At 41.8% G+C, this 20,326-nt stretch overlaps 1 protein-coding gene across 1 annotated transcript in view; it reads right to left on the bottom strand.

Annotated features, from left to right (window-relative positions):
• TDRD12 (tudor domain containing 12) overlaps positions 1 to 20,326 on the bottom strand; it is a 309,334-nt gene that overhangs the window by 151,144 nt on the left and 137,864 nt on the right. The window contains exon 10 of the mRNA XM_030204408.1: positions 17,550 to 17,612. Coding sequence (XP_030060268.1) covers positions 17,550 to 17,612 — 63 coding nt within the window. The remainder of the gene's footprint in view (positions 1 to 17,549; positions 17,613 to 20,326) is intronic.

The following is a 20,326-nucleotide window of genomic DNA, read 5'->3' as shown; positions in this document are numbered from 1 at the left end:
ACAGCATTTATTGATGGAACAAGGAATACAAGTGAGCTCAAGGTTAAACAATAAAATATACCATAATCTTTAACATTTGAGCTCGTTTTTATTTATTTTTATTACATTTACCCCGCGCTTTCCCACTCATGGCAGGCTCAATGCGGCAGGCAATGGAGGGTTAAGTGACTTGCCCAGAGTCACAAGGAGCTGCCTGTGCTGGGAATCGAACTCAGTTCCTCAGTTCCCCAGGACCAAAGTCCACCACCCTAACCACCAGGCCACTCCTCCAAAATTTGAATATTGTTCTTTCCAAAAGCACTCAGTTTTTCTATGTATAGTATTTTCCTTTGACAAAACATCTGTGACCATCTCTGGGAAAAAGTAACTAAAGTCTCCAGAAACAATTAGGTTTTAATTAATTCTGTTAGAGCATTTGTAATACAACAATTCAAACCCTATCCTTTAATGTGCAAACAAAAAATAAAGTTATAGAAGTTCAAACATGTAACTTTAGTAGACTGCCTATGGAGCCATGACTTGAAAAAAATCAGCCACTTGACATTTTGGATCTGCTACTTTAGTTTTCCTATAGACTGTCACATTTATATAATTCATTGTTACAGTGTCTAATATTAAATCCTCATGCAATGCTGTATTAGGATATTGCATGACATATAATTTCAGTGTAACAATAACTACATTTCTAGTTTCTACAATTAGCTACAGGTCCAATTAAAATATAATGAAAATTTTTAAAGAAGCATTTTATATGATAAAAATTGCCATAGTATATTACCTGGCTGGTACATTTATAAAATGCAATTAGGGCAACACTTATTGAATAATGATCTAGAACAGGACAGCAACATTTCCATTTGGCAAAACAGCTAAACAAATACTACTCCTGTGGTACAGTGCTAAAATGAAACACCACTAAGGGCTCAAATTTATTCTATCTGGCAATTTAAAAGTTTCTGGCAGAAATTTGCTTATTTCCTCAGTCATATCTGAACTAGAAGCCTCAGGCACTGTAATTTCAGTGGTTCAAATCTTTTCCCCATGAGTTAACTTTTTGCGTTGTACTACTGTGACGGGGTCTATGTCCTGTCATTTAGGAAGACTCGGATCCAGAAAAAATGGTGAAGGCAGGGACTATAAACCAAAAAATAACTTCAGCTTCCATAGGGAGTTTCATAACAGAAGTCCCCGGTGAACTGCAAATATAATCCCTGGGGTAAAGTGAAGAGAAGTAGAAACCATTTGAACTCAAAAGGACAGGTTCCCTAGCTCTTCCAAAGTAGTGGACAATTATTACTCTCCAATCCAGTTCCTGGGTGAGGCTTAGGAGAGAAGTCTACTGCATTATAAGAGGTGGACATGGAGACAAAGCTCAGTCTTCCTGTTGGAAGGCCAAAGGGAAAAAAGCCAAGCCAGTTCAGTATTAGCAATGGCTTACCTCAACCAGTTACACGTCTTCAGTAGGGGCACAGACTTGGGCTTCAGTTCCTTCCTTCCTGGGCCTACTTAACTTCTGCCTTGTCCTGTCTACTGAACTTCTGGTAGTGACTCGGCCCCTCCTGCCTTCCTTCCTCCTGGGGTGTGAAGTGCACTCTTAAGGTGGCTCAAGTTAATAAAAGTGGGACTTTTCTTAAGTATGAGGGGAAGACAAGAACTAAAGGTTGTGTTTGGGGCATGGCAACCACGGCAGTCCCAAACTGTGTTAGGCCTGCCGCTAGAGACTCACACTGACTCGGGGCACTGTGAAGTAAAAGGCACAGAGATTTCTGTAAATAAATACTTGTTTTTGTGTGCACTCCTGTTGTCCGGCTGCGTTATTTCACTGGCCTACTTCCCCACCCTCGCCTGAGGTCTCACATGTAGTGTCAGTGGTAGGATTCTGAGCTTGTTCTGACCAAGGAAACCAGATCCGTGATTCCGAGGCTCTGGGCCTATTGATGAGACAACACTGGGATAGTGGGCAAAAGGGTTAGCCCTGCCCTAGTTAGGGGGGACGTGCTGGACAGGCAGGCTTTTATTCTGGGTTTTGGTGTACAGTGCCCAGTGGAAACTGCTTTCTGTAAAAACATGGAGAAGTTAATCCAGGCCTTAGTGGATGGCCAGCAGCAACAGCAGCAGTTACAGTGGCAGCTTATGTAGACGCATCTCGAACAGCAACAACAGATGCAGAACAGCACATGTTGCAGAAGCTCACACAGCTACAGTGCAGCTCACAGGCTGAGATGGGGGGTAGCTGTCCAGGCCCCTAGCCTGTCAGCGACTTCTCCAGTTTCCGTATTAAAGAAAATGATACCAGATGATGACCCGGACTATTTTATGACCAATTTTGAGAGAACTGCCCACTTTGCTGGTTCGCCACAGGTGTCATGGACCGCCTATCTGAGAAATTTACTGATTGGCAGCAGTCAGATGGCATTCCAGGATGCTAATCCCACAGGAACGGCCACTTATGCAGAGGTAAAAGTCGCCATCCTGGAGAGGGTGGGCTGCACCTCAGAGGCCTATTTGCAGCAGTTCCAGAAGAGGTCCCTTAAAGCTAAAGAAAATCCCTGGAGTTTCTGCTATTGACTCAAAGAGGTTGCCTGGAAATGGCTGCAACCAGAGTGGGAAACAGGCCCGGAGATCGTAAGAACCATCCATGTGGAGCAGTTCCTAGAGGGATTACTACTGCCTATGAAGCAGTGGGTGAAGCAGCTCCCCAAACTAACCCCAGAGGGTGTGTCAGAAGCAGCCGAAGCCTTCTACCAGGCACGACCAGAGTCAAATCCCGGTAAAGAGAAGCAACTTGGAAGTCCTAGAAGGAAAAGACCGAGAACTGGACCACACAAGCCAAGGATCAGTATCACCCTGTGGCTCAGGGTGTTCAAGGAAGGGGTCAGAGGAATGGATCTGCACTCTTAAGGTGGCTCGAATGCTAACTAAAGAGGGCCTTTTCTTAAGGGTGAGGGGTAGGGTCCTATAAACCCCATGGGAGCACAAACATATCCCGCCCCTGTACCGCGGTCGGAGGAACCATACTCCCCCACCTGTTTCAGATGTGGGGGAAGGTCACATGGCAAGAGACTGCCAAGATATAGCAAAAAATGTTATGGTTGTGAATTTGATAGCCACTAATTTTATGGACGTTCCCTCTCCAGGAATTAAAAATTATGTATTACAAGTGGAGCTCGAAGGATACACATATCAAGCACTAGTAGATTCTGGTAGTATCAAGGCTCTTTTCCGGAAAGAGTTACTCAACCAGTCACAACTAAACTAGGAGTGGATTGTGACCCTGAGCTGTGTACAAGGAGACCAGTGACAGTATCCAACAGGGTCTTGAATATGAGAAGAGCCTATGCCCCCGTTTGTGTGGAGCTACACCACCACCATATTCAATTCACCCTGTTATAACCCAGCCCGCCTCAAAGTGTTTACAGAAGGCAAACCACAATTCTTCAACTTCCCTGAGTCGAGTCAGACCTTTCTAAAGGGCGTGACTCCCTCCAGCAACTCTGTTTGAGAAGCAGTGAGAATTGGTTGTTGGATGGGGACAATGGCCTGACGAGAGATGGATTCCGCAACTGATTTTGGTCTTATGGTGGGAGCCTATTAGCGAAGACTTTTTTTGTTTCTGGACATTTTAAACAGAAAAGGCTTTTTTTGTGTGTGTGTGTGTAATGGGTGGATGATTGTATGATGTGTGATAGGGCCTGTAAAGGCTACTCTGTACACACTTCTGGGTAGTCTACACCTATACTTCATAACAGACATTAAGACTTTTTTTTGCCCAGACTTAATTTGATCACACCACTTCATTTACTTTTGATCTCTGCCGGGTCACTAGTGTTTCATTAGCTTGAGTGAAGCCTCGCTATGAAAGGTGAAGGAGAGGTGTGTACCAAGAAAAGTTCTCTCATATTTTTCAGGGGACAGACTTGTAAATGACTTCTATTTTAGATTGTATTCATATGCATATAGATTGTTTTATATAGCTCTGTTAGATTTGAATGTATTTGCTTCCTATATTCATTATTGCTTGTTTTTGTCCTAGGGGACAGCTATAAAGGTTCCAATTTTTTTTGTGTGTGTGTGCGTGCATGCGTGCGTGTATATATATATATATATATATATATACACACACACAATGCAATCTGTACAGGCACCAGGCCCCATCACACAACATATAACCATCCATTATATATATATACTAGTAAAAAAGGCCCGTTTCTGACACATATGAAACGGGCGCTAGCAAGGTTGTCCTCGAAGTGTGTATGTTTGCGAGAGTGTATGTGAGAGTGAGTGTGTGTGAGAGACAAAGTGAAAGTGCGAGTGTGTGTGTGTGTGTGTGAGAGAGAGTGAGAGTCTGGGTGTGAGTGCATGTGTGAGATTGAGAGTGTGTACAAGTGCATATGTGAGAGAGAGTGTGTGTGATACTCAGATGCTCTGTGAGACTGAGTGTATGAAACCAAGCGAGTATGTGAGTGATTGTGTGACACAGAGAGTGAATGTGATACACTGTGAGACATAGAGTGTGTGAGAGAGAGACAGAAAGACATTGTCTGTGAGAGAGAGTGTGTGTGAGAGAGTGTGTGTGTGACAGAGATACCACCCTCCCTCTCTCTGGTGTCAGCCCCCCCCTCTACCTTTCTGGTGTTTGAGATTCCTGCCAATGCACCCATGCAATTGGTGTGCGAGATTGAGAGGGGGGGGTAGGGGGGTTCAGGGAGCACTGCCAGATGAGACAGTGAGTGAGTGTGTGTGTGTGTGTGTATAGTGTTTCAGGAAGCGCTACCAGATGAGAGAGAGTGTGTGTGTTTGGGGTGTGTGTTGGGGTGTCAGCTTTGAAGAAGAGGGGTGTGGGGGGAGGGGTTCAGGAAGCGCTGCCAGATGAGTGAGTGTGTATGTGGGGGGGTGGGCGGTTTATCAAGCACTGACAGATGAGTGTGTGTGTGTTTGGGGCGTGGGTTCAGGAAGTACTTGCAGAAGAGAGAGTGTGTGTGTGGGGGGGAGGGTTGAGGTAGCGGGGCCAAATGTTAGTGAGTAGGTGTGTGTGTGGGGGGTTAGGAACGGCTGCCAGATTAGTGAGTGTGTGTTTGGGTGGGGCAGGAGTTTTAGGAAGCGCTGCCAGATGAGAGAGAGAGTGTGTGTGTGTGTGTACGGGGTTTCAGGATGCGCCAGATGTGAGAGTGGTTTGGGGGGGGGGGGTTCAGGAAGCGCTGCCAGAGTGAGACAGTGTGGGGGTGTGTTGGAGGGGTGTGGGGGTGTGTGTGTTTGGGGTTTCAGCAGGGAAGAAGAGGGGTGTGGGGGGATATAGAAGCGCTGGCAGTTGAGTGAGTGTGTGTGTGAGGGTGGGTTTATTGTGCGTTTCCACATGAGAGTGAGTGTGTGTGTGGTGGGGTTCAGGAAGCGCTGCCAGATGAGAGTGTGAGTGTGTGGGGGGGGGGGCGTGTTGGGGGGGGTTGCCAGATGAGTGAGTGAGTGTGTGTGGGGGGGGGGGGCAGGGATTCCAGGAAGCACTGCCAGATGAGAGAGTGAATGTGTGTGTGTTTTGGGGGGGGGGTGGGCGTTGGGGAAGTGTGGCCAAATGAGAGTAAGTGTGGGGGGGGGGGCAGGAATGGCTGCTAGATGAGTGAGTGTGTGTGGGCGGGGGGGCAGGGTTTTCAGGAAGCGCTGGCAGATGAGAGAGTGAGTGTGTGTGTGGTGGTGGGGGGTTTGCCAGATGAGTGAGTGTGGGGGGGGGCAGGGATTTCAGGAAGCGCTGCCAGATGATAGAGAGTGTGTGTGTGTGTGTGTGTGTGTGTGTTGTGGGGGGTGCGTTGAGGAACTGTGGCCAATTGAGAGTGAGTGTTTGTGTGGTTTTTTTGGGTGGTGGGTTCTGGAACCGCTGCCAGTTGTGAGAGTGTGTGTGTTTTATATTTTATTTTGGGGGGTGGGGATTGTAGTGTGATGAAGATCGAAGTAAGCGGAGGCTGCTTTCAGGGGTTGTTTGTTGTGTGCCGTCTCCGCTTCCTCCGCATGATGCACCCGCCGCCTCCACCGCCGCGCATTGCCCCCCCTCCCACCGCCATCCCACCCTACCGTGTCGTAGTTTTGCTGGCGGGGGACCCAAAATCCCGCCAGCAGAAGTCCTTTGTTGTGTGCTGAGTCCCGCTTGATCTTCAGCATTGCTAGCCTGTGCAGGGCGGGGTTATGTGCGTCTGACGCCCTGCCTGCCTCCGCGTGTTTCCCTACTGCTCCCCCTGCTTGGCTGTGTTTCTTTCGTTGACTTGTACTATTTTAAAACGCTCCCTGAACGTTCTTGGTGCAATGGTTCTGTACTCACAGCAGAATATTAAAGGGTTCGTTTGACGTCATGACGTTAGACGCGAGGGCGGGGCACAGAGTCATAGCTTCACCACCATGAACTTACGAACCCTTTATCGCTGTGCTGTGAGTTCAGAACCTTTGTCCTCAGAACGTTCAGGGTGCGTTTTATTACAGTAGATGTGCACACTTCCGGGTAGTTTACTCCCATAACTCTTACATGACAATAAGCTTTTTACAGTACATGACAAAATCCAGACTTCATTTGATCCCAGCACTTCATGCACGTTTGGCCTCTGTGGTGCCACTAGTATCTCATCAGCTTGAGTGAAGCCTCGCAATGAAAGGTGGTGGGAGAGGTGTGCACCAAGAATAGTTTTCTGTTATATTTTGGGGAGACAGATTTGCAAATGATTTCTGTTTTACATTGTAATCATCTGCATATAGCCTGTTTTATATGTCTGTTAGATTTGTATGTATATGCTTTTTACTGGGTGATGAACCTTTTCCGGAGATGGGAAGATGGTAGAATGAGAGGACATGAAATGAGATTGAAGGGGGGCAGACTCAAGAAAAATGTCAGGAAGTATTTTTTCACGGAGAGAGTAGTGGATGCTTGGAATGCCTTCCCGCGGGAGGTGGTGGAAATGAAAACGGTAACGGAATTCAAACATGCGTGGGATAAGCATAAAGGAATCCTGCTCAGAAGGAATGGATCCTCAGGAGCTTAGTCAAGATCGGGAGGCGGGGCTGGTGGTTGGGAGGCGGGGATAGTGCTGGGCAGACTTATACGGTCTGTGCCAGAGCCGGTGGTTGGGAGGCAGGGATAGTGCTGGGCAGACTTAGACGGTCTGTGCCCTGAAGAGCACAGGTACAAATCAAAGTAGGGTATACACAAAAAGCAGCAAATATGAGTTATCTTGTTGGGCAGACTGGATGGACTGTGCAGGTCTTTTTCTGCCGTCATCTACTATGTTACTATGTTGTATTAGCCTATGTTCATTTTTGCTTGTCCTTGACCCAGGGAATAGCTATAAAACTACAAAAGAAAAAATATTTGTTTTTGTTTCTTCTTCCTCTTAGGTTGACAGCAGGACTTCTCTTATTTCTGATTTAGATTGGTATAGGTTGGAGAAGGGTGGGGTGGGGGAGATCGGGGGGGTGGGGGGAGAGGATTCCCACGCTGACCTTAGTTCCTTTTTTTTTGTAGTGGCTGGGACAGTCCTCTGATCTGTATACACTACTGGTCTTTCTTTTTTCTCTCTTTAATCAGACCATATGATGTTGGTTAAATTGGTTTCCTGGAATGTTAATATTATCGCCCATTAAGAGGCAGAAAATCTTACAAGCCCTGAATCGTCAGAAGGTAGATGTTGTATTTTTTCAAGAGACCTACCTGACAGTGGAACACTTGAAATTTCAACACTGGTGGGTGGGTCAATTGGTAAAGTCCCCAGAAGTGCATCGTAAGGATTAACTCCTGGTTCTTTTTTGGAGGGGATTGGATGCAATGATCCAACAGACATGGAGGGATCCTCAGGATAGATATTTACTTGTTAAGGTCTCTATTAACAAAAGACACCTGTTACTTTGTAATGTATATGGCCCTAATGTGTACGATCATAGTTGTGTGCGGTCCATGGTGAATCTGCCTTTTATCATGGGGGGTAACTTTTATATGGTTCACGAGATAGATCCCGAGCTCCTGTGAAGGATGGTAGGACTCCCACCAGGGGCATCCTGTTGCTTTGCTAAAGTTTAGATCTTTTGGATGTTGGAGAACACCACACCCCCTAGATCGGGATTACACACATTTGTCAAGGGCACACAGATCACAATCTAGAATTCATTATTGGCTTCTTTTCACAGTGCTTTTCTCCTCTGTGGTGGAGATTGGGATAGGTTCGTATAGTGTATCAGACCATGCCTCCGTGTGGTGTTCCTGGATTTTGAAGGTTCAGGAGATAAACAATATCATTGGCACTTTCCTCCGCAGTTAAATTGGGACCTTGTATTTCAAGAACATTTACTGCACAAATGGGCAGATTATCAACTTCATAATGCGGGTCACATACACCAGCCAATACTTTACTGGGAAGTGGCTAAAGCGGTGCTCAGAGGAGAGATTTTGGCATATACTTCCTTTAAACGGAGGTCAAGGGATAGAGAAATTTTGCGCTTAGAAAAACAATTGGTTAAAACTCGAATTCAGTATGGGGCGCATCTGACCCCACAGTTACGATGCTCCCATCTCGCGCTTTAAACTTCTCTTAACGAGCTTCTCCATGAGAGGGCGGTGAAATCTGTAAAATTTTACAAGTATCAATTGTATCTTCATGGGAATAAATCAGGGAAAGTCCCGGCTAACCTGATTAAACAGTCAAGGGGGTCTCGTTGGATACCTAGTGCTGCATGCACCTCTGACTTGTTCATGATTTTTTTTCTATCATAAGATTCATAGTTCATATTAGGCACAATTACAGGAGGTAAGAACAGCCCTGGATGGTGCCGAACAAGTTTGCATTTATCTAGGATAAGGAAGTTGTGAGTCTACTTACTCAATCATTGGGGAGGGAGAGGGGGGGTTGGAATGGGGACATGGGAGTAACCTAATGGAAAGTTTGGTGACTGATTTCTTTCATAGTTTTCTTGTTCATTTTGTGAGCGCTGAATTGTGTTGCTTGCAAATTTATCCTGTCTGTATAGTTGTATATGGTGTGTCATCAATAAAATTGTTGAAACATAAAAGAATTCACTAGACTCAATAAAGTGAAAATTTTATTCCCATGATTTCAGTCTGCTAGAATTTACAGATGTTATCCTGTTTTGAGGGGGGTTCCTCCATGTAATCCTGAGAGGGGGATGGGTCTCAAGACCTCCCAAGTTTTATGACTAATGGCATGTGGTTCCTGTGGCTACATTGTTATTAGGAAAAAATGTTTACTAGCGTTGATTTTGATACTGAGCTTTTTGTAGGAAGGCTTAGAACATGTCTAACTTCCTTTTGTAATTTAGGGGTTCTAGCCCAGTTTGCTGGGAGTATGTCTAATAATAATAATAGCAGATGTAATCCTGGTGTGCTGTATACATATCCAGCATGAAAAGTTTAAGCATGACCTAGTAATTACAGTATTTTGAATAAATCATTTCTACTTTCAAATCTTAGACTTGTGTACTGATCATAAAAGAATGCAATTAGCTAAGACATTCAAGCCATCTCCTTTGCTGTAAATTGCCATTCTTATTTTCAAAATACCTTAAGAAAGTGCTTTTCTAGGAAAACATCTAAAGCAGTAAAGTAACCAAAGTCATAAATAAATTCTATGTAAACAATATCTTCAGATCTTATATTCCTTTATATCTCCGCATAACCCATATAACAACAAATGTTTTAATTTCTGGGTACTATGTTTTAAATACCTGCTATGTAACAATCTATGTCATTTCTGTTCCTTACATAATTTATATTTCAACATTTTTATTGATGACAAAGATAACTACATCCAATATCTGGCAGAAACGTTAATGCCACTAGTAAACTTTCAAAATAGAAATACAATGATAAAGTCCATCATCAATTTTTTTGACAGTTTCTCCCATCCCCCCTAACCCTCCCTCTTTCCCCTCTACTTGTCATTTTCGACCATTTCTATTGATGACATCTCCAAAAGTACCAATCCACCTAAACTTAACATTCTCAAAATAATTATACAAAACTCAGTGGAACATCACTTCAACCATGCAACATTGCGTACAGCCATCCCATTTTGAAATACAACATTTATCCCTCCCTCCCCCAGACCCTATTCTATATTTACTTTTTATGTTTTAACTATTGTTATGAATGAAGATGCATTATTTGCAATTCTTTGTTATACAATAAAAGTCTGATGATAGATAATTCTATCTTAACCCATAAACTTCCATATTAAACTCCAATAATTGTGTCTCGTGATTACTCTGTATTTTATTACCTCATTTAAGTTCCAACTATGTTTACCGACGAGACTTCTGAATGTTTTTCTTTAAACAAAACTTTTCCAAGCTATTATGGCATGTAACCCTTCAATTTACATAATATCTTACCTTTTTCAAAACTATTTCCCCTTCCTCCCACCCCCACCTCCCTCCATCCTCTTAAACCAACTTTTAACTTCATGGCATCTCTCTCCCCTCAGTATACTTATCAGAGTGTAGGTTAACGTGTCCGGATTCCTCTGGCACTTTCCCCCATTTCTGAGGCGGTCTACTCTAACTATGCATACTCCACTACCCCCTCCCATTCCTTAAATTTTTAGCCTCTCTCTCCTTCTAACTCATGGCTCGGTCAGATTATTGAGCACTGCACTTCGTGCTTTATGAGAGATTTGTTGCAAGTATCTGTTCCAAATGGAAATGAATGCTTTTCTTTTCTTTGGGGTACCTCGTGCTGCTCTAGCCTCCCATAACATCAACTCATGAAATTTATTCCTCCAAAGCCAGATGGTGGGTGGTTCCTCTTGCATCCAATGTCTCAATATGCATTTTTTCCCCACTGCATACGCCTTACCCAGCAGGAGATCCGTGCTCTTATCTGAAAGTTCGTAGGCACCCCTTTTATTTAGTACCACCCCTCTCCAAGAGGGGATTAACCTGTACCCTATTAGAGTCTCCAAATAATTATGGAGCCTTTTCCAAAAGATTTTCACCTTTACACAACTCCAAAATGCATGCAACAATGTATTTCTCCCTCGTCTGCATTTTATACACTGTGCCTCCGGCTCCCAACCGGCTCTTGCTGCTTGTGTCTGTGCTATGTATCCCCTGTGTATTATTCTGTATTGACTCTCCTGCAGCTCCGCTCCACCCACTTGTTTTGGGATATCTTTTATCAATTTTGCAAAATTTACCCCTTTCAATTCATACCCCAAATCTTTGCTCCATGCCTCTGTTAATGCTTTATAATTTCGGGACTGGCAGAGCAACAGCAGCGCCCGATGCAAACTGGATATAGACACCTGGCCACGTGCGTCCCCTTTTAAAAAATCTCGCAGTTTTTGTCCCAATTTTGAGCCCAATGCCTCTTGGTCTAAGCTATGCCAGTAATGATGTAACTGTCTATATGTAAAGTAATCTGTGTTGGTTAAAGACAGCCTCTGCTGCATGTCTGTAAATGTGTATAATCTTCCCTCTTCATTAGCTATATGTTCAATTAGAGTAATTCCCATGTCTGACCATCTCTTGAATATCCGAGCTTCTAGTCCAGGCAGAAAACCTCCATTTCCCCGAAGTGGAAGCTGATCGCTAATGTTTGGGTGTTGATTCCAAACTGTCATAAGAAAGCGCCAAATCTGTCTTAGGGGGTGTAACAATATACTTTTCTTACACATTGGTGGTAGCTCTTTGGTTTGGGCCTGTAACAAAAAATTTATGTGCCAAGGTGCATATAATGCTTGCTCCCATCTTAGCGGGGTAAATTGTTCCGTGTCTAATATCCAATCTCGCAGATGTCTCAGGAGACATGCTTGGTTATACCGTCGGATATTGGGTAGTCCCAACCCTCCCTGTTCCCATTTATCATATAAATATTCTATACGCATCTTAGATTTTTCTCCCCCCCCCCCCCCAAAGAAACTTCCTACATATCCTATTCAATTTTCGTATATCTTTACGTAGTAAGTATAGTGGCATGACTTGTAAGATATATAGCCATCTTGGGAATATAATCATTTTGAATATACTTATTCTACCCATCAGTGATAAAGGCAAATGATTCCACTGCTCTAAAGTGCGGCCTGTATCCTGTATCAACTTCTCTACATTCAGATGATATAATTTGGAAATATCCATGGATAGTCTCACTCCTAAGTAACGAAAAGATTCTTCTGCCATTTTAATGGAACCCTTTCACGCCAATCCCCTTCTGGTAACTCCTGTCCATTTAAAGCTTCCGACTTCTCTAAATTTAATCTGAAGCCAGAAAAATCTCCATATTCTTCCATACATTCCAAAAGGGCCGGCAGTGAGGTGTTAGGGTGGGTCACATGAACTAGTAAGTCATCAGCGAAAGCTGCAATTTTAAAAGTGTTAGCGCCAATTGTAACTCCTTGTATGTCTGGTGTCCGCAGGATATCTCTTATTAGGGGGTCTAATGTTAAGACGAACAGTAAAGGCGACAATGGACATGTTCCTTACATAATTTAAAAGTGTGAAATATCTTTCCAGCTCATGTTTTGTTAAGTCTAAATCATTCTGAAGTTGCAGTGTAAATTCCACAGTATTCTTTGATGAGAAATGCTGTCTTGATAATTCAAAGAATAGAAAATTTAAGTGGATGTTAGCATCTCCTAATTTAAGACACTGTGCCAGACTTATGGGAGGCTGGAGGTGTTTGTTACCTATCACCCCTGAGAGACTATGTCGTAATTCTTTAAAATGCAACTTAAGTTCACCCATAGTCCAATGTATCAAGGAGTGGATGCTGTATCATTTGTTTTTTTTGTACCCCGCGCTTTGCCACTCATGGCAGGTTCAATGCGGCTTAGGTGCTTATTTGTACCTGGGGCAATGGAGGGTTAAGTGACTTGCCCAGAGTCACAAGGAGCTGCCTGTGCCTGCAGTGGGAATCGAACCCAGTTCCCCAGGACCAAAGTCCACCACTCTAACCACTAGGCCACTCCTCCACTCCATTTTTGTATTTCCACCAAAGAAAATTTAAAAGCAATAGCTCCGAAAATATCATCTTTTCTATAAGAATTTACCAGAGCATTGCTGGGATCAGCTTTAACCCTGATAATCATCGAGTGACAACAGCCTTTAAAAAATGATAATGTACTTCTCGCAATATGATCCCTAAGCAAATGTTTACAACTAATCTGGTTGTCCAGAAGTCATCCTAGGCATAGGGTCAAATTCCTTTAAGTTTATACTTGTGCCAGATGGAATATATAATACCTTCAGCTATCTTTTCACAGGAAACTGAAGAACATTATATCATTCATAACCCAGCAAAGAAAAAGTAATTAAATGGTACCATTTACTTTGACTATGTCTTGTCTAAAGCAAGGTCTGAAGTTATGAAGAAAGGACCGACGCAAACTTTGGGCCTCTTTTACAATGCCGCACTATGGGTTCTCGGTGAGGCAAATGAGAGGAAACCCATTCAATTCCTATGGGCTCTCTCTCATTTGCCAGGTGGTAATCGCTAGCGCGGCTTTGTAAAAAGGGGGGGTGGAGAGAAAAATTATATTTCTCCCATAATGCTTTGTGTTTTCTGTCACTAAAGCTTTACATGTTTGCTCATTTAGAGGAACTAATAGTTTTTTTTAATTACTTACAAACTAATTAAAAAACAATTAGCTTTGTAACTAACCAACACTAGTTAATTACAAATCTAACTAATTATACAAAATCTAAGAAAACCTTGTTTTTTCCCCTCATTTGAAATTTAGTGAAAGCTGAGGATATATGTTTCTCTACAAGGCAAAGCCAAAGCTGAGAAAAAAAAAAGAGAGACCATTTCTTTGGTTTTGCCGATGTCCTACAGACATTTCTTATCTGTTAGTTTTAGCAATCAACATTCCAAAGGAATATTTTTTTCCTTTATTTTCCTTTGCATATAGATTTTTCTTTTCCTAATGCTGAGAAATTAATTCCATGTTTTTGTGACTTTGGCAGCTTCTTGTGCTCTAAAACAAGGAAAGGATCATAATCCCATTTTTAAAATTTTATGGACCACATTAATGTTTGCACTGGGCATACCTTAACATTTTGTTGGCCTCATGTGGCAACGTTTTGGCTTGGTTTTATCTAGTCATGACTTATTATTTTTAAATTATCTCTGTGCCCTGAAAATGGCAGATACAAGTCAAGGTCAGATATACATATAAAGTAGTACATATAAGTTTATTTTGTTGGGCAGACTGGATGCATCGTACAGGTCTTTCTCTGCCGTCATCAACTATGTTACTATCTTAAGTTCTATAAACAACAAAATAAGCAATGCTTATGTTAATACTGTGGTTCATCATTTATAATTTGAGTTGAATATTGAAACGTTTTGAAATTTAAACTGAATGCAGAATCAAATTCTAAATTACATTTTTAAATTGTATGCATGTATTTCATATTTGAAGTCAACACAGATCTATTGTTTACAAATAATTCTGTATATACAGATCTCCTAAAAAAAGAAAGGAGAATATAACTGATTTCTTTATGCTGTATATATATTCCTTTTGAACAGGAGAGCATAAGTACATAAAGTAATGCCATACTGGGAAAAGACCAAGGGTCCGTCGAGCCCAGCATCTTGTCCACGACAGCGGCCAATCCAGGCCAAGGGCACCTGGCAAGCTTCCCAAACGTACAAACATTCTATACATGTTATTCCTGGGATTTTGGATTTTTCCAAGTCCGTTTAGTAGCGGTTTATGGACTTGTCCTTTAGGAAACCCTCCAACCCCTTTTTAAACTTTCTTTCTACAATACTTACAGACACTTTTTGTCTTCATTAAGATCTTACATAAACGTCTTCATTACACATAAATGTTTTACCTATATTTACACTTAGTTTTCTGAATAAAGGCTAACTTCTCTGTTAGGACACATAGGGGGGCATTTTCGATAGAACGTCTAAATCAGAATTTGGACGTTTTACAAGAATGTCCAAATTCTGAACAGGAAAAAAGGTCATTTTCAAAAAAGATGGACGTCTATCTTTTGTGTTCGAAAATACTATGGACGTCTTGTGATTTGGACGTGTTTTGTTTTGTTCATTTTTGAATAAAAAATGTTCAAAACAGAGGAGGAGTGGCGTAATGGTTAGTGCAGCAGGCTTCGATCCTGGCAACATGGGTTCAATTCTCACTGCTGCTCCTTGTGACTTTGGGCAAGTCAAATGAACAAGGGGCATTTTTGGATATGACCATTTTTTGTAAAATGTCCAAAATCAGAACAGGAAAGGTCATTTTCTACAAAAAAAAAAAAAAAAGTCTTATCTTTTCCTCTTGAAAATGCTGTTTGGAAAAACATTTTGTGATTTGGACGTTTTATTGTTTGGTCCATTTTCAAACAAAAAACATTCAAATGCAAAATGTACAAAATACACAAGAAAATCTACAATAGAGTGAAACCATTCACATGTTCTAAGTGTGGTAAAAGCTTTGGTTGTAAAGTAAATCTCAAAGCACATCAGAAAGTCCACAAGGGAGAGAAACCATTTGCATGTATAGAATCTGGTAAAAACTTTGGTCAGAAGGTAAACCCCACAATGCACCAGAGAATACACACAGGAGTGAAACCATTTGCATGTCCTGAGTGTGGTAAAAGCTTTGGTTGGAAAGAAAGCCTCACATGGCATCCGAGAATCCACACAGGGATGAAACCATTTACATTCAATGAGGAGGTAAAAGCTTCAGTTGTATTAGGACAGGCAATTAGGGAATATACACTCTTGCTATGAAGTATAGAAAAATAGCAGACACAAGGCTCAGAAGTTATACAAAAAATAGAAAGCTTGGCATCAGGTAGAACAGAGGAAACGTGACATCCCAGGAAAGCAATAGCGCATCCTTGGGACCACTGCAGTGGACTTTATAAAATGCCCCCAGGTAAACATCTCACCATTGCTCCCTTGTCTGCTGAGCCCCCCCACCCCCACCCAAAACCCACTACCCCCAAAAGTACACCACTATCATAGCCCTTACAAGTAAAGGGAGCACCAATATGTGGGTTTCTGGTGGGTTTTGGAGGACTCACAGTTTCCTCCACAGGTGTAACAGGTAGGGGGAGGTAGAAGCCTGAGTCCACCTGTCTTCAGTGCACTGTACCACTACTAGACTACTCCCAGGGACCTGCATGCTATTCTAATGGACCTGAGTCTGGCAAGTAATATTGTTAATCACATTTATTGGGGGTGGGAGGGGGTTAGTAACCACTGGGGGAGTAAGGGCATCTTTTTGCGTGGAGTGGAGGAGTAGCCTAGTGGTTAGTGCAGTGGACTTTGATCCTGGAGTAGTGGGTTCAATTTCCACTGCAGCTATTCGTTATAAAAATAGGTCTAGCTCAAAACATCTAAGTTTTAGTCCTGGATATTTTTGTTTTGCTCCATTATGGCTGAAAGACGCCTAATTCTTAGGAACGCCCAAGTCCAGCCTTTAACACGCCCTTTGTACACCCCCTTGAGATTTAGACATCTAAAAAAAGGTTTCGAAAATACTGATTTGGACGTTTTTGTGAGATAAACGTCCAAATGCAGAATTATGTCACTTTTTGGACATTTTTCTCTTTTGAAAATAAGCCCCATATATGTATTATTATTACATTTGTACCCCGCGCTTTCCCACATAATGAAGGCTCAATGTAGTCGGTATTAGGTAGAAACGTTTACTTTACTCTCTTATCATCCATTAATAGTTTTGTGTCAAACATCTTTTATATAATACTGTTTCTTTCATGCACTGAAAAAAATAAAAAAAAAAAGCCAAGCAACTTTTCTTTTGCCAGATGTCAGAATTTCTCCTCTGCCAAGGTCAGAAGGGGAGGGGGAAGCCCTTTCCAATATTGGGCATAACAGTGTTACAAGTGCACCAGCTGAGCAAGGCGAGTGGCTTTTGGTTCTTAGTTGTTCTTACACAGGCCACCTTGTCTTCTCTAGCTACCACTGCATAGTGCATGTGTGTGTCACTCAGGGGGAAGTGGGTCTTCTCTGGAGCATGGACATATCGTTTAGATAGGCCCTTGCATTGCTATGCTCTAGAGAATCACTTCTATATGTCACCTGTTAGCACCAATACTGTTTTTGTGATTCCAATGCCAGATAATCATGGTGGAAGCAACCCACGGTCTATAATATCAAAGGCTGCAGACAAATCTAGTGATACAGCAAAAGCATATGGTTTCAGTGCTATGGACTTGTATGAAACTTTAATAAATAGGGCCCTTTGTGAAATAAATAAATAATAATAAATATTAATTAATTTAATAAATAGGGCCCTTTTAGCTTCCCGCTATCTCCTTCTAATGTTTCAAGGTTTTGTTCCAGTGTTTATATTCCTTAACAACACTTTGATTGTCTCGCATAACTCTTCACAATGTAATCCATAACTAAGTTGTAACAAATTGTATTTCCATCATTCATATCGTATTGTAAGCCACACTGAGCCCGCAAAAAGGTGGGAAAATGTGGGATACAAATGCAATAAATAAATAAAATAAATAACAAAATCACCATTATCATTTTATTAATGAATACAGCAATCTTTAAAAGAGGAAATTCCTACTTGGCACCATCTGTCTTCTTGTTATGCTGGTCCACTGACTGGATTTTATTCACAGCAAAATTACTAAGGGGGGGGGGGAGAAAAGAAAAATTAGGGCACACACAAGGTTAAACTACATGAAATGATTAATGCAATTTTTCAGGTTTTCTTACTTATGGAAACTGCAGCACTACATCTGCATATATTTACAATATTTCTGTTTCATTTATTTCCCTTTACTATTTGACTGGCCGTATCGGACCCACCGTTCACTTGTCTATTAGATTGTAAGCTCTTTGAGCAGGGACTGTCTCTCTTTGTTAAATTGTACAGCGCTGCGTAACCCTAGTAGCGCTCTAGAAATGTTAAGTAGTAGTATTCCCAGTGTAGCTTAGTGTAGTTGGGACAATGGTATAATTATTTAAGGCATATTTATATCAAAAAAGGTGAAAATAGTGAATACAATTACCCCAAAACAAATCATTATAAAAAGGTAAAAATGTAATACTTCTCCAATCAATATAGCAAGCTACCAAACAATGTAATGTATCCAAACACTTCTTAATTGGTGGAAAAAGGGTTATTATCTCTCATGTCAACACATCCAATATTTTAAACCTAACCCTTTCAATAATGCACAAAAACTTATAAGGGATCGTCAGACATGCAAAAATCTAATGCTCCTATTTACTAAGCCCGCGGTTGTCTCAGCACTAATGCCAACAGAACCCATTCAAAGTGAATCGGCTCTGCCGGCATTAGCTTGGCTTAGCAAAATGACCCTTAAATGACTTGTTATATTGACTGAAAAAGTGCCACTTTTTCACCTTTATGATAATTAAATTACAAACAGAAGAGAAGGAATCCAAAGCACAGGAAACCAAGCCAAATGAAAATAAGCACAATGGGCCTCTCCAAGTAGGGGTCAGCATCTAAAGTTTATTAAAGGACCCAACACAGGCTGTGTTTTCAGCGAAACACCAGTGTCAGGAGTGTATTAAAAAAAATACAAAAAATAACATTTGCAAAATTATGAAACTTAAATATTTGCTTTATGTTTTTAAGTTTACATAAGAACATAAGAGTAGACATACTGGGTCAGACCAATGGTCCATCTAGCCCAGTTTCCTGTTTTCCAAACAGTGGCAAAGCCAGGCCACAAATACCTGGCAAAAACCCCAATTAGCAGCAACATTCCATGCTACTAATCCCAGGGTAAACGGTTGCTTACCCATGTCTGTCTCAATAGCAGACTAAGGACTTTTCCTCCAGGAATTCATCCAAACCTTTTTTAAACCCAGATATACTAACCACTGTTACAACATTCTCCAACAGAGTTCCAGAGCTTAACTACTCATTGAATGAAAAAAATATTTCCTCCTATTTGTTTTAAAAGTATTTCCATGTAACTTCCTCGCGTGTCCCCTAGTATTTCTTCTATTGGAACAAGTAAAAAATCAATTTACTTCCACTCGTTGTACACCACTCAAGATTTTGTGGACCTCCCCTTATCCGACTCTTTTCAAAGCTGAAGAGCCCTGACCTCTTTAGCCTTTTCTCATACGAGAGGAGTTCCATCCCCTTTATCATTTTGGTCACTCTTCTTTGAACCTTTTCTAATTCCGCTATATCTTTTTTGAGATATGGTGACCACAACTGAATGCAATACTCAATGTGTGGATGCACCATGGAGCGATTCAAAGGCATTATAATATTTTCTGTTTTATTCATCATCCCTTTCCTTATTCCTAGCATCCTGTTTGTTTTTTTGGCCACCGCCGCACACTGAGTAGAAGATTTCAGTGTATTATCTACAATGACACCCAGATCTTTTTCTTAAATGCTGACCCCCAAGGTGGACCCCTAGCATCAGGTAACTATGATTCGGATTATTCTTTCCAATGTGCATCACCTTGCAATTGTCCACATTAAATTTCATCTGCCATTTGGATGCCCAGTCTTCCAATTTCCTAAGGTCTGTAGAAGTATTTACCTGTGATCTCACCTTTGCTGGTCTGGGGCCTATAGAAGCCTGAACCATTCTTTTATAACAATATAGATTCTACAGCCGGTGGCCTGAATACATCTGTAATCATCAGAAACCAGCTTGCCTACAAAGGAACATTATTGCTGGGCATACCAAGATGACTTCGCTCAAGGACACAATATTGTTTACTGCAAACTAGCACCAGTTATCACCTGGGAAGAACGAAGGAGATACACAGATGGCTCCAGGAGTATGGGATCCATCAGGGAGGTTTGCTTGCCATCTCGCTTAAAGGTACACCAGATACATATTTGCCACAATGCCTAGTACATAGACATGAACACCAGCAATGCACTCCTAACTATCCAGTGTCTCATTATATTCCTACACGCACACACAACCCACAACCTAGTCAACAACAACCCTACTACTCACAAACCGCATAACACTCACATACACACAATGCACGCCCAAAACAACAACCATAACAACCCACTTACATCTCACCAATCCTATGCACAACCTTTAAACAACCTACCAAATCAAAGACACAACAACCAACCAATTGCAATAACCTCCGGATATGAACACCACCGACAAAATGAGGAAAACAATGACAACAACAAATCCAACTACCGAAGAAACAGACAACTAATAAAAATAAACACGTCACACCGCACCCTGGAACCACATCACTCAATCCAACTAGGATACATCAATGCAAGATCAGCAGAAAGCAAATCAGTAGACATACTAGATTGGATCATCCCAGACAAATTAGACCTCCTATTCATCACAGAAACCTGGTTCC

The sequence above is a fragment of the Microcaecilia unicolor genome, chromosome 5 (genome assembly GCF_901765095.1).
Source record: "Microcaecilia unicolor chromosome 5, aMicUni1.1, whole genome shotgun sequence".
NCBI lineage: Eukaryota > Metazoa > Chordata > Amphibia > Gymnophiona > Siphonopidae > Microcaecilia > Microcaecilia unicolor.
This window is presented reverse-complemented; position numbering and strand designations above follow the sequence as displayed.